The sequence below is a fragment of the Enhydra lutris genome, unplaced genomic scaffold (genome assembly GCF_002288905.1).
Source record: "Enhydra lutris kenyoni isolate GAN:26980312 unplaced genomic scaffold, ASM228890v2 scaffoldscaffold19, whole genome shotgun sequence".
Taxonomy (NCBI): domain Eukaryota; kingdom Metazoa; phylum Chordata; class Mammalia; order Carnivora; family Mustelidae; genus Enhydra; species Enhydra lutris.
Genome location: NW_019154103.1, coordinates 4707854 through 4721050, shown reverse-complemented (window position 1 = coordinate 4721050; position 13197 = coordinate 4707854). Strand labels below are relative to the sequence as shown.

Genomic DNA, 13197 nt, shown 5'->3' with positions numbered 1-13197 from the left:
CCTCAGAAATTATTTTCATGACAGTTCAAATGAAGATGCTGGTAAAAGGGCTCCTAACATAAAAGTGAAGGAAAAGAAATGTTGAAGACTAAAAAAGCAATAGAAACCAAACAGTTTTTGATCATTTACCTCATTCTGCCTACCCTATGAGATGGGGTTTGGAGAGCTTCCAGGTTGAACCTATGGAGGTACTGGGAGACAGGTATGCCTAGAGGCCAGATGTTCACCCCTCAGGCCTTGCCCTGGGCATCTTCTCTGTTGGGCCATTCCTGAATTGTAGCCTTCATAATTAACTGATAATCTGACCATTCATTAAAAATGGTAAAGCCCAAAGGAACTAAGATGGCAGAGTAGAAGGAGGACCCCAGGCTTGCCTGGTCCCTGGAACTCAGCTAGACAAATATCAAATCATTTTGGACACCCAAGAAATCGTTCTACCTCAGAAATTATTTTCATGACAGTTCAAATGAAGATGCTGGTAAAAGGGCTCCTAACATAAAAGTGAAGGAAAAGAAATGTTGAAGACTAAAAAAGCAATAGAAACCAAACAGTTTTTGATCATTTACCTCATTCTGCCTACCCTATGAGATGGGGTTTGGAGAGCTTCCAGGTTGAACCTATGGAGGTACTGGGAGACAGGTATGCCTAGAGGCCAGATGTTCACCCCTCAGGCCTTGCCCTGGGCATCTTCTCTGTTGGGCCATTCCTGAATTGTAGCCTTCATAATTAACTGATAATCTGACCATTCATTAAAAATGGTAAAGCCCAAAGGAACTAAGATGGCAGAGTAGAAGGAGGACCCCAGGCTTGCCTGGTCCCTGGAACTCAGCTAGACAAATATCAAATCATTTTGGACACCCAAGAAATCGTTCTAAGAACAGAATTGCAGGGGCGCCTGGGTGGCTCAGAGGGTTAAGCCTCTGCCTTCAGCTCAGGTCATAATCTCAGGGTCCTGGGATCGAGCCCCGCATCGGGCTCTCTGCTCAGCAGGGAGCCTGCTTCCTCCTCTCTCTGCCTACTTGTGATCTCTGTCAAATAAATAAATAAAATCTTAAAAAAAAAAAAAAAAAAAGAACAGAACAGAATTGCAAAAATAGAGGGAGATTAAAAAACCATATCATGCAAGGTTGAAGATGTGGAGACATGATCTGGGGGGGGGATCACAGGTGTCTCAGAGGGGAGGGAACCAACCCTGTCATGGAGAGAGGTGAGAGAGAGCAAGAGAGAAGAGTGCATAGGGGATCACAGAAAGAACACATTTCCCCAAAGCCAGTGACTGGGAAAATGAGAGGGCTGATTTTTGTGAGTTTTTACAACCACAGGGCTCAAACACTAGAATTTTAGAGGACCATGGCATGGCGGGTGTGGAACCCAGCCACTGATGCAGTGCTCCTGTGGAGAACTAGTACAGATAGCCCAGGGCAGACAACACGATCTGAGGATCCCCTAGGACACACTGGGAGAGAGGATTCCCCCTTCTTGGAGCACATCTAAAAGAGGTGGCTTGCCTCTCTGGGGACAAACATGTTGGCAGATGCCATTACTCTCTCCCACCCCCCAGCATAAACTAACTTCAGTGAACAGCACAGTGCCAACAGTGGCATAAAATCACTTACACCAAGTCCTGGCCCTGTGCACTAGGCAGGTGCCACTTTTCTCAGGCAAGTGTGTCTGAGAACCAGCACAGCAGGCCCCTCCCCCAGAAGAGCAGCACAAGCCCCTGCCCCCCAACACACACACACCACATCTACTGACCACAGAGTTCTGCAAAGCTTCAGCTGGAGTGGATACGGCATCAGGTCTCTTTTAGCAAGCAGACCAGAGCACACCTAGTTAAAACTCACCAGATGCTGGCCCATGTCCAAACACTCCCCACTGCAGGCAAGGAAAAACACTGCAGAGGACTGACCTCAGGGAAAGACCAAGAAAACACAGCAACACAGCACACACAGCATACACCGGAGACACTTCCTGAAGCGCCAGGCCCTGAACAGTATATGACCTCTACTTTATAAAGTCAATACTCTCAGGAACAGGAAACATAATGGGTTTTCCTAACACAAAAAAGAAGATGGAGATGAAAATGCCAAGACAGAGGAGGAATTCATCCCACAGAACAAGAAAAGGTCACAGCCAGGCATCTACTTGAAATAGATATAAGTAATATGCTTGATCCAGTATTTAAAGATTCTGTTTATTTTAGGGAAAGAGAAAGTGTATAAGCACAAGTGGGGGAAAGGGGCAGAGGGAAAAGCAGAACCCCCGCATCCCCTGAGCCCAATGTGGGGCTCAACCCCAGGACCCCAAGATCATTACCTGAGCTGATGTCAGATGTTTAACCAACTGAGCCACCCAGGTGCCCCTCGATCCAGAATTTAAAGCAACAATCATAAGGATATTAGGTGGGCTTAAGAAAAGCGTAGAAGACACCAAGGAGTCCCTTATGCAGAAACCAAAGACCTAAAAACTAATCAGGCTCAACTAAAAAACACTGTAAACTGAGGTATGAAACCAGCTGGATGTAACGGATGAAAGGATGCAGAGGAATGAATAAGTGACACAGAACATAAAATTATGAAAAATAACAAAGCTAAAAAGAAAAGAAAAATATTAGATTGTGAATGCAGACTCAGGGAACTTAAAGACTCCTTAAAGCAAAGTAATACTCCTATAATAAGGATCCCAAAAGAACAGAGGGAAAATGGGACAGAAGGTTTAATTGAGGAAATTATAGTTGAAAACTTCTCGAATTTGGGGAAGAAAACAGACATTCAAATCCAGGAGGCAGAGAGAACTCCCACCAAAATCAACAAAAGCAGGCCAACACCAAGGCAAATCAGTTAAATTTGCAAAATACAGAAATTTAAAAAAATCCTAAAAGCAGTAAGTGAAAAGAAATCCCTAACTTATAAGGGAAGACAGATAAGGTTAGCAGCAGATCTCTCCACAGAAACTCGGCAGGCCAAAGAAAGTGGCAGGATATATTCAATGTGCTAAATGGGAAAAATATGCAGTCAAAATACTCTATCTAGGAAGGCAGTCACTCCGAATAGACAGAGAGATGAAGTGTTTCCCAGACAAACAAAAACTAAAGGACTTCGTGACCACTAAACCAGTCCTGCAAGAAATATTAAAGGGGACTCTTTGAGTGAGAGAGAAAGACCAAAAATGACAAAGACTAGAAAGGTACACAGAAAATCTCCAGAAACAATTTAACAGGTAATACAATGGCACTAAATTCTTTTTTTTTTTTATTTTATTTTTTATAAACATATAATATATTTTTATCCCCAGGGGTACAGGTCTGTGAATTGCCAGGTTTACACACTTCACAGCACTCACCATAGCACATACCCTCCCCAATGTCCAAACCCCCCCCTCCCAACCCCCCTCCCCCCATCAACCCTCAGTTTGTTTTGTGAGATTGAGAGTCACTTATGGTTTGTCTCCCTCCCAATCCCATCTTGTTTCATTTACTCTTCTCCTACCCCCTTAACCCCCCATGTTGCATCTCCTCTCCCTCATATCAGGGAGATCATATGATAGTTGTCTTTCTCCGATTGACTTATTTCGCTAGGCATGATACCCTCTAGTTCCATCCACATCGTCGCAAATGGCAAGATTTCATTTCTTTTGATGGCTGCATAGTATTCCATTGTGTATATATACCACATCTTCTTTATCCATTCATCTGTTGATGGACCTCTAGGTTCTTTCCATAGTTTGGCTATTGTAGACATTGCTGCTATAAACATTCGGATGCACGAATGGCACTAAATTCTTATCAGTAATCACGCTGAATATAAATGGACTAAATGCTCCAATCAAAAGACACCGGGTACCAAAATGGATTAAAAAAAATAAGACCCAACTACATGCTGCCTACAAGAGACTCGTTTTAGACCTAAAGACACCTGTAGGTTGAAAGTGAATTGATGGAGAAATATTTATCATCTAATGGAAGTCAAAGAAAGCTGGAGTAGCCATCCTTATATCAAAATTAGATTTTAAATCAAAGATTGTAACAGAAGAAGAAGGGCACTATATCATAACTAAGGGTCTATCCAACGAGAAGATCTAACAATTATAAATATTTATGCCCCCAACTTGTAAACACCCAAATATATTAGACAATTAATAACAAACATAGGCACTCATTGATAATAATAATGGGGGATTTCAACACCCCACTTAGAGCACGAACAGATCATCTAAGCAGAAAAGCAAAATGCAAACAATGGCTTTGAATGATACACTGGACCAGATGGACTTAACAGATATATTCAGAACATTTCATCACGGGATATTCTCCAGAACAGATCACATACTGGGTCACAAATCAGGCCTTAACAAGTACAGAAAGACTGAGGTCATACCATGCATATTTTCCCAACCACAATGCTATGAAACTTCAAGTCAACCACAAGAAAAAAAATTTGGAAAGACTACCAATACATGGAGGTTAAAGAATATCCTACTAAAGAATGAACGGGTTGACCAGGAAATTAAAGAATAAAAAAAAAAAAATACATCGAAACAAATGAAAATGAAAACATGACAGTCCAAAACCTTTGGGATGCAGCAAAAGCAGTCATAAGAAAGAATTATATAGCAATACAGGCCTACCTCAGGAAGCAAGAAAAATCTCAAATATACAAACTTACACCTATAGGAACTACAAAAAGAAATGAAGCCTAAAGCCAACAGAAAAGTGAATATTAAAGCAGAAATAAATGATACAGAAATAAACAAAAAACAGAAGAAGAGACCAATGAAACCAGGAGCTTGTTCTTAGAATGAATAAAACTGACAAACCTCTAGCCAGACTTATCAAAATGGAAACAGAAAGGACCCAAAGAAATAAAATTGCAATTGGACACCTGGGTGACTCAGTCAGTTAAGCATCCAACTCTTGATTTCAGCTCACGTCATGATCTCAGTGTCAGGAGACTGAGCCCTTTGTCAGGCTCCGTGCTCCGTCTGGAGTGTGCTTGAGATTCTCTCCCTCTCCCTCTCCCTCTGTCTCTCCCCCTACTCATTCTCTCTGTCTCTCTCTCTCTCTCTCTCTAATAAATAAATATAATCTTAAAAAAAAAATAAAACCACAAGTTAGAGAGATCACAACCAACACCACAGAAATAAAACAATTCTAAGAGAATATTATGAAAAATTATATGCAAATAAACTAGGCAATCTGGAAGAAATGTAAATTCCTAGAAACATATAAACTGAGCCAGGAAGAAATAAAAAAATTAAGCACACCAATAACCAGCAAGAAATTGAATCCATAATCAAAGTCTCCCAACAAACAATAGTCGAGGACTAGACAGCTTCCTAGGAAATTCAACCAAACATTTAAAGAGTTAACACCTATTCTTCTCAAACTGTTCCCAGTAATAGATGTGGCAGAAAAACGTCCAAACTTATTCTATGAGGCCAGCATTACCTTGATTCCAAAACCAGACAATTAAAAAAGAGAATTACAGGCCAGTATCACTGATGAACATGAATGCAAAAATTCTCAACAAAATACTAGCAAACTGAATCCAACAATACATTAAAAGAATCATCCATCACAATCAAATGGGATTTATTCCTGGGCTGCAGGGGCACTTGGATATTCACAAACCAATGTGATACACCACAGTAACAAAAGAAAGAGTAAGAACCTATGATCCTGTCAATAGGTGCAGAAAAAGCATTTGACAAAATACAGCGTCCTTTCCTGATAAAAAGTCTCAACAAGGTAGGGATAGATGGAACATACCTCAACATCATAAAGGCCATATACAAAAGACCCACAGAGAATATCATCCTCAATAGGGAAAGACTGGTAGCTCTTCCTCTATGGTCAGGAACAAGACAGGGATGTCCACTCTTACCATTGTTATTTAACATAGTACTGGAACTCCTAGTCTTAGCAATTAGACAACAAAAAGAAATAAAAGTCATCCAAATCAGCAAGGAAGAAGTCAAATTTTCACCATTAAATAAGATACGATACTCCCTCCATATAGGAAACCCAAAAGACTACCAAAAAAATTTGCTATAACTGATACAAAATTCACTAAAGTTGCAGGATACAAAAATCAACTTACAGAAATCTGTGGAATTTCTATACACCAATAATGAAGCAGCAAAAACAGAAATCAAAGAATCAATCCCACTTACAATTGCACAAAAAAACCTGAGATACCTAGGAATAAACCTAACCAAAGAAGTAAAAGATCTGTACTCTGAGAACTGTGGAATATGTATGAAGGAAATTGAAGAGAAGACAAAGAAATGGGAAAACATCCCACGCTTATGGATTAGAAGAAAAATTATTGTTAAAATGCCTAGGATATCTAAAGCAATCTACACATTCAAAACAACCCCTATCAAAATATCACCAGGGTTTTTCACAGAGCTAAAACTAACAACCCTAAAATTTGTATGGAACCAAAAATGACCCCAAATAGCCAAAGCAGTCTTAAAAAAGAAAGGCAAACTTCAGAAAACAGTGTGGAGGTTCCTCCAAAAATTAAAAATAGAGCTACCCTATGACCCAGCAATTGCACTACTGGGTATTTACCCCAAAAGATACAGATGTAGTGAAAAGAAGGGCCACATGCACCCCAATGTTCATAGTAGCAATGTCCAAAGTAGCCAAACTGTGAAAAGAGCTAAGATGTCCTTTAACAGATGAAAAGATAAAGAAGATGTGGTCCATATATACAACGGAATATTACTAAGCCATCAGAAAGGATGAATACCCACCATTTGCCTCAACATGGATGGGACTGGAGGAGATTATGCTATGTGAAATAAGTCAAGCAGAAAAAGAGAATTACCATAAGGTTTCACTTATATGTAGAACATAAGGAATAGCATGGGAGGGCATTAGGAGTAGGAAGGGAAAAATGAAGGGGGGAAATCAGAGGGGGAGATGAACCATGAGGGACCATGGACTCCAGGAAACAAACTGAGGGTTTTACAGGAGAGGGGGGTGGGGGGTTTGGGTTAGCCCAGTGATGGGTATTAAGGAGAGCATGTGTTGTGATGAGCACTGGGTGTTATATGCAAACAATGAATCATGGAACACAACATCAAAAACTAATGATGTGGGGTGCCTGGGTGGCTCAGTGGGTTAAGCCTCTGCCTTCAGCTCAGGTCATGATCTCAGGATCCTGGGATCAAGCCCCGCATCAGGCTCTCTGCTCAGTGGGGAGCCTGCTTCCCCCTCTGTCTCTGCCTACTGCTCTGCTTACTTGTGATCTCTCGCTCTGTGTCAAATAAATAAATAAAATCTTAAAAAAAAACCCAAACTAATGATGTACTGTATGGTGATTAACATAATTTAAAAAAAGAAAAAGAAGGGCAAAGCTGAAAGCTTCACAATTCTGGACTTCAAGTTATAGGACAAAGCTGTAGTGATCAAGAAAGTATGGTCATGGCACAACAACAAAGATCAATGGAACAGATCAATGGAACAGAATAGAAAGATCAATGGAACAGAATAGAAAATCCAGAAACAGATCCACAACTCTATGGTCAACTAATCAACAAAACAGGAAAAAACATCCAATGTAATACAGTCTCTTCAACAAATGCTGTTGGAAAACCTGGACCATTACATGCAAAAGAATAAAACTAAACCACTTTCTTACACTATACACAAAAATAAATTCAAAATGGATGAATGACCTCAATGTGAGAGAGCAATCATCAAAATCCTAGAGGAGAACATAGGCAGCAATCTCTTTGACATGGGCTATACCAAGTTCTTACCAGATATATCTCTGGAGGTAAGAGAAACAAAAGCAAAAATGAACTATTGGGACTTCATCAAGAAAAAAAGCTTCTGCACAGCAAAGGAAACATTCAACAGAACTAAAAAGCAATCTTCTGAATGGAAGAGGATATTTACAAATGACATATCTGACAAAGGGTTAGTGTTCAAAATCTATACACAACTCATCAAACTCAACACCCAAAAAATAAATAATCCAGTCAAGAAATGGGCAGAAGTCACAAATAGACACTTTCCCAAAGAACACATCCAGATGGCTAACAGATATGTGAAAAGATGCTCACCATCACCCAACTTCAGGGAAATACAAATCAAAACTACTATGAGGTTATCACCGCACACCATTCTGGCTAAAATTAGCAAAATTAAAATTAACAGGAAACAAGTGCTGGCAAAGATATGGAAAAAGGGGAACCCTCTAGCACTGTTGGTGGGAATGCAAACCGCTGCAGCCACTCTGGAAAAACAATATGAAGGTTCCTCAAAAAGTTAAAAATAGAACTACACTATGACCCAGTAACTGCACTATTAGGTATTTACCCAAAGGATCCAAACATACTGATTCGAAAGGACATATGCTCCCTGATGCTTATTATCCGCATTATAAACAATAGCCAAATTATGGAAAATGCCCAAATGTTCACTAAATAATGGATAAAGAAGCTGTAGTACATATCTATGATGGAATATTACTCAGACATCAAAAAATGAAATCCTGCCACTTGCAACGTGGATGGAGCTACAGTGTACTATGCTAAGTGAAACAAGTTAGAGAAAGACAAATTCCATGTGATTTCACTCATATGTGGAATTTAAGAAATAAACATTAACATAGAGGGAAAAGAGACAGGCAAACCACAAAATGGAGTCTTAACAATAGAAAACAAACTGAGGGTTGCTGGAGCGGAGGCGGGCAGGTGGATGGGTATTAAGGAGGGCACTTGTTGTGGTACTCTATTTAAGTGATAAATTATAAAATTCTACTAATGAAACTAATATGACACTATATGCTAACTAGAATTTAAATACAAAACTTTAAAAAAAATTTTAATAGGTTTTGTTTTACGGTTTCGGGTGTTTGGTTTGGTTGTTTTTTTCCTTCAGAGAAGGAGAAAGAAGAGTGGGGGAGGGACAGACAAAGAGGGTAAGAGAGAATCCTAAACAGGCTCCACACCCTGTGTGGATGCCAGGCTCAATCTCCCAACTCTGAGATCATGACCTGAGCCAAAAATCAAGAGTTAGACACTTAAGTCAGGCACCAGAGCCACCTCGGTACCCCAAAAATCGAGTAACTTTTAACCAAGAAGAAATTAGGAAGGTTGCCAAATATGAAATACCATAGTTTAAAAATATGAAATTTTTCAATACTGCAATATTGAAAATGAGAACAGATCTGAAAAGAAAGGACCATAAGTTAACAAAAAGATAAAGCCAGGAACTTTTTTTTTTTTTAATTATTATTTTTTAAATTTACAGACAGAGATCACAAGTAGGCAGAGAGGCAGGTGGGGGGGGCAGGCTCCCCGCTGAGCAGAGAGCCCGATATGGGGCTCGATCCCAAGACCCTGAGATCATGACCTGAGCCGAAGGCAGAAGCTTTAACCCATTGAGCCACCCAGGCACCCCAAAGCCAGGAACTTTTATATTTAAGTAGAGAGGACGAGAAATGCTATTTCTATTTCAAAAATCACACATAAGAAGAAAGAATATGCAGTAGATTTAAAGCTTCACTTTAAGTAGCAGGGCAGGAAGACACAAAAGGAAAGATAAACGGTCATATATACAGTCCTGTGACAGTCACCAAAAACAGGGTAAGGCCATAAACAGGAATATGTGTACAGCCAAATCTTCTTTAGGCCTAGATTATCCATCCCTTGAAACATTTTATGGATTTGAATAGTCACTGTCCTCTGAGTGCATCCACCTTATAAGCAACAAAAAAGTTTTGTAATTTTATGCCACCACAAATGAGTATTTAAAACTACTTTTGGGGGGGCACCTGGGTGGCTAAGTCTGTTATGCATCTGCCTTAGGCTCAGGTCATGATCCTGGGTCCTGGGTTTGAGCCCCACCTTGGGCTCCCTGCTCAACAGGGAGCCTGCTTCTCCCTCTCCTGCTCCCCCTGCTTGTGTTCTCACACTGTCAAATAGAAAAATAAAATAAAACTAGTTTTGGAGGGGCACCTGGGTCGCTCACATGGTTAGGTGGCCTACTCTTAAATTCAGCCCAGGTCATGATGTCAGGGTTGTGGGATTGAGCCTCACATCAGGCTTCACTGAGTGTGGAACCTGCTTGGGATTCTTCCTATGCCCCTCCCTTCTCACGTGCTTGCCCTCCCCCTCTAAAATAAAAATAAATCTTTAAAACTACTTTTGGGAAAAAAATTAAAAATGAAACCACTTTTGGGTTTAGAATTACTACAAAGACCATATGGTAGAAAAGCAAAGTGTCATGGCAACATCACATGTCACAAAAAAGCAGTCCAGGTTAAGAAACCAATGTCTTGCCCTAACAAGGGACTCAGCTACACAAAATGGGTCATGAAATGGAATGACCAAATAGAAAAGAGCCAAACTGTCAGATGCTGAATAAATAACATCAACAAAGTATCTGAATTAGGAAAAGCTAACAGGTTCTCAATATTATACCTTCAAAATATTTTAAAATGACACTTATTTTGCAAGTTATGAAACATGTATTCAGAATGTCTATAATTAAAGAATAATCAGATTTTCCACAAGATGGAATGATGGAATACCAAATACTAAATGGGGGAAGAGGGGTGTGGAAGGGAGGAAAGTACTCTCCTTAAAATGCAACAGTATCAGTTATAAAAGCCTGAAAAGTTTCAGGCGGTTTGCACAGAATCTTCTTAAAGGACACTAGGAGCAAAAGTAGACTGAATTGATTCTACATTCCTACACAATGAATCAAGTTGTCAAGAACCATCATCATTTAATTATAATAATCCCCCATGAAATTAAAAGGCCAATAATTGGGGCGCCTGGGTGGCTCAGTGGGTTAAGCCGCTGCCTTCGGCTCAGGTCATGATCTCAGAGTCCTGGGATCGAGCCCCGCATCGGGCTCTCTGCTCTCTAGGGGAGCCTGCTTCCTCCTCTCTCTCTGCCTGCCTCTCTGCCTGCCTGTGATCTCTCTGTCAAATAAAAAAAAAAAAAAAAAAAAAAAAAAGGCCAATAATTTAAAAAAAGAGATTTTTCCCTTCCAGAATTTTTTTTAAGGTTTTATTTTTAAATAATTTCTACACCCAACATGGGGCTTGAACTCACAACCCCAAGATCAAGAGTAGCATGCTCCACGGACTGAGCCAGGCGGGTGCCACCCTCTTCCAGGATTCACAATAACAGACAAAACCAGGAGTAATGAGATGTAAACTCAAGGCAAAAGTGACACTTGTAAGACCACAAAATAAAGTTACTCTTTCATACTGTTTGAGCACAAATTAAAGTTACTATTGCACATATCCAGAAAAAAATTAATAAACTTTGACCAACAGTTGGAAACAAATTATACTTGTAAGCAGCTGAGGCTCATTAAGAAACATAGACTATTATTCTTTAAATAGGTATTTACTCAGATGTTGCAGTAGTTTAAGCACAGATCATAAACATCTTAGCCTTCTCCCTCATTGCCCGTTTCTGTGCCAAGCCCTTCCAAAGCCGGAGTTGATAAGGTTCACTCCAAGAAGGAAAGAAGCTCATGGACGAAATGCTATCCTCACACAGCCCAGAGAAACGGTGACGCACCAGGAGCTTGGAAAACATCCCGTCGTTCACCTTACTAAGAGCAGTTAGGTAAGAAGATGGTCGTCCACGTGCACTATTGTTTCCCAGGTGTGTTTATTTATTTTTCACTTCGGCTTCGATATCAATACTCTCAACCTCAATCAAATGCGGGGGGGGGGGGGGGGGGGGCCCCGGGGGGGGTTGGGGGGCGCCACACATTTTTAAAAAAAAAAAAAACCAAGCTCTTTTTTTTGCTTTTTTTTTTTGAATGCAGCGTACTCGACGCCCTCACCTCTCTTCTACACCTCTGCCATCAACCCCCACGCAGCCCTTCGCCGCCGCTGCGGGTCCCCATGACAACCCCACCCGAAGGCGAATCCCCCCGCCGCCTCCCGTCTCCCGGGACCCGCCCGGGCCCGGCCCGCCACACTCGCCTGTCAAGTGACAACTCCACCAGCCCTGAGCTCTACTCTCCTCGCTCCCGAGAGACGGGCCGGGAACCCTCCCGACGCGCGGGCCCACTCCCGGGCGAGCGCACGACCGTCCCCAGTCGGAAATGTGCGGAGGGGGCGGCGGGAGAGGGAGCCGAGGACGTTCCACTCCAACCCCCAAACGAGCGGTGCGAGGGCCGGGGCGCGACCCTCAAATGGGGAGCGGGCCGCCCGGAGCCCCTGTCTAGGAGGCTAAGGGGAGCCGAGGGGCGGGCTCGGTGGGCGCGAAGGAACTTGCCGTTTTCACAAACAACAACGCGTCGCGGCGGCGGAAGGCTGCTGGGGACCACACGCTCACCTTGAAAGGGTTGTTGAGATCCGGGTCCGCAAAGGGGTTACTGTCGAAATCCGACATCTCTCTGGCGCTTGGCGTCACCCACCGGACCCAGGCGCAGAGAGGGAGACGAGGCGAGGCCGCCGCCCCCCTGCGCGCTCACGTCGCCGCCGCCGCCGAGCAGATCCGGGTGCAGCTCTCGGGGCCACCCAGCCGGCCGCGCCACTGAGCATGCCCGGTGCCACGGGCTCCCGGCCGGCAGCGCCGTTCCCGTTCGTGATCCCGTTCTTCCGGGCCTGGATCCAGCGTTCCGGGCTTTGGCTGCGACCAAGTGGGGACCAGGGGCGGAGGGAGCCGGGAGCGGAGAGCGGGGGGTGACCCGTCCTACGTTCCATGGGCCCAAGATTACGCGTCTTGATGAGGAATGAGTTTGTCTAGAATTATATTACTATCCATTTAGGATAGGCTGCCAGTAAGCGAACGTGACTTGGAAAAGAGGTGGTATTCTACGAGCAAGACACACACTGACCCCATTTCCCCAGGTTGGGAAGGCAGCGTGAGAAGTACGCTGCACACCCGGGGAGGGGGCAGCTATTTAACCACGCTTCCAGCACATGGCTGGAGAGGGTCCGCACCTGGCTCCAAAGACAATATCCCGTGGGGACCTAACTTCGCTAATGGGTTCCGCACACACACCCCACCTGACCCCACCTGGAAATCGCAGCCTCTCGCCTTCCGGTCCCTGGACTCTAGGTTACTGATAAATCACGGAGACCAGTCTCGCGTTACCGATCCGGAATGGCTCCACAGGGGTTTCGGAAAGTGAAAAGTTAATCCAGTAGTAAGTTCCAGCCCCTGCTCCCATTCTCCGGAATCTGCAAAATGGCTACTTTTCCG

At 42.7% G+C, this 13197-nt stretch overlaps 1 protein-coding gene across 2 annotated transcripts in view; it reads right to left on the bottom strand.

The window, feature by feature from the left end:
• Positions 1 to 12453, bottom strand: part of LOC111148292 (secretory carrier membrane protein 1) — a 130184-nt gene extending 117731 nt beyond the window's left edge. Inside the window, exon 1 of one of the 2 annotated variants that reach the window (XM_022504773.1) lies at positions 12325 to 12453. In XM_022504773.1, the coding sequence (XP_022360481.1) occupies positions 12325 to 12381 (57 nt within the window). In that variant the 5' untranslated portion in view covers positions 12382 to 12453. The remainder of the gene's footprint in view (positions 1 to 12324) is intronic. The other variant, XM_022504774.1, reaches the window with a different exon arrangement.
• Positions 12454 to 13197: the final 744 nt, after the last annotated feature.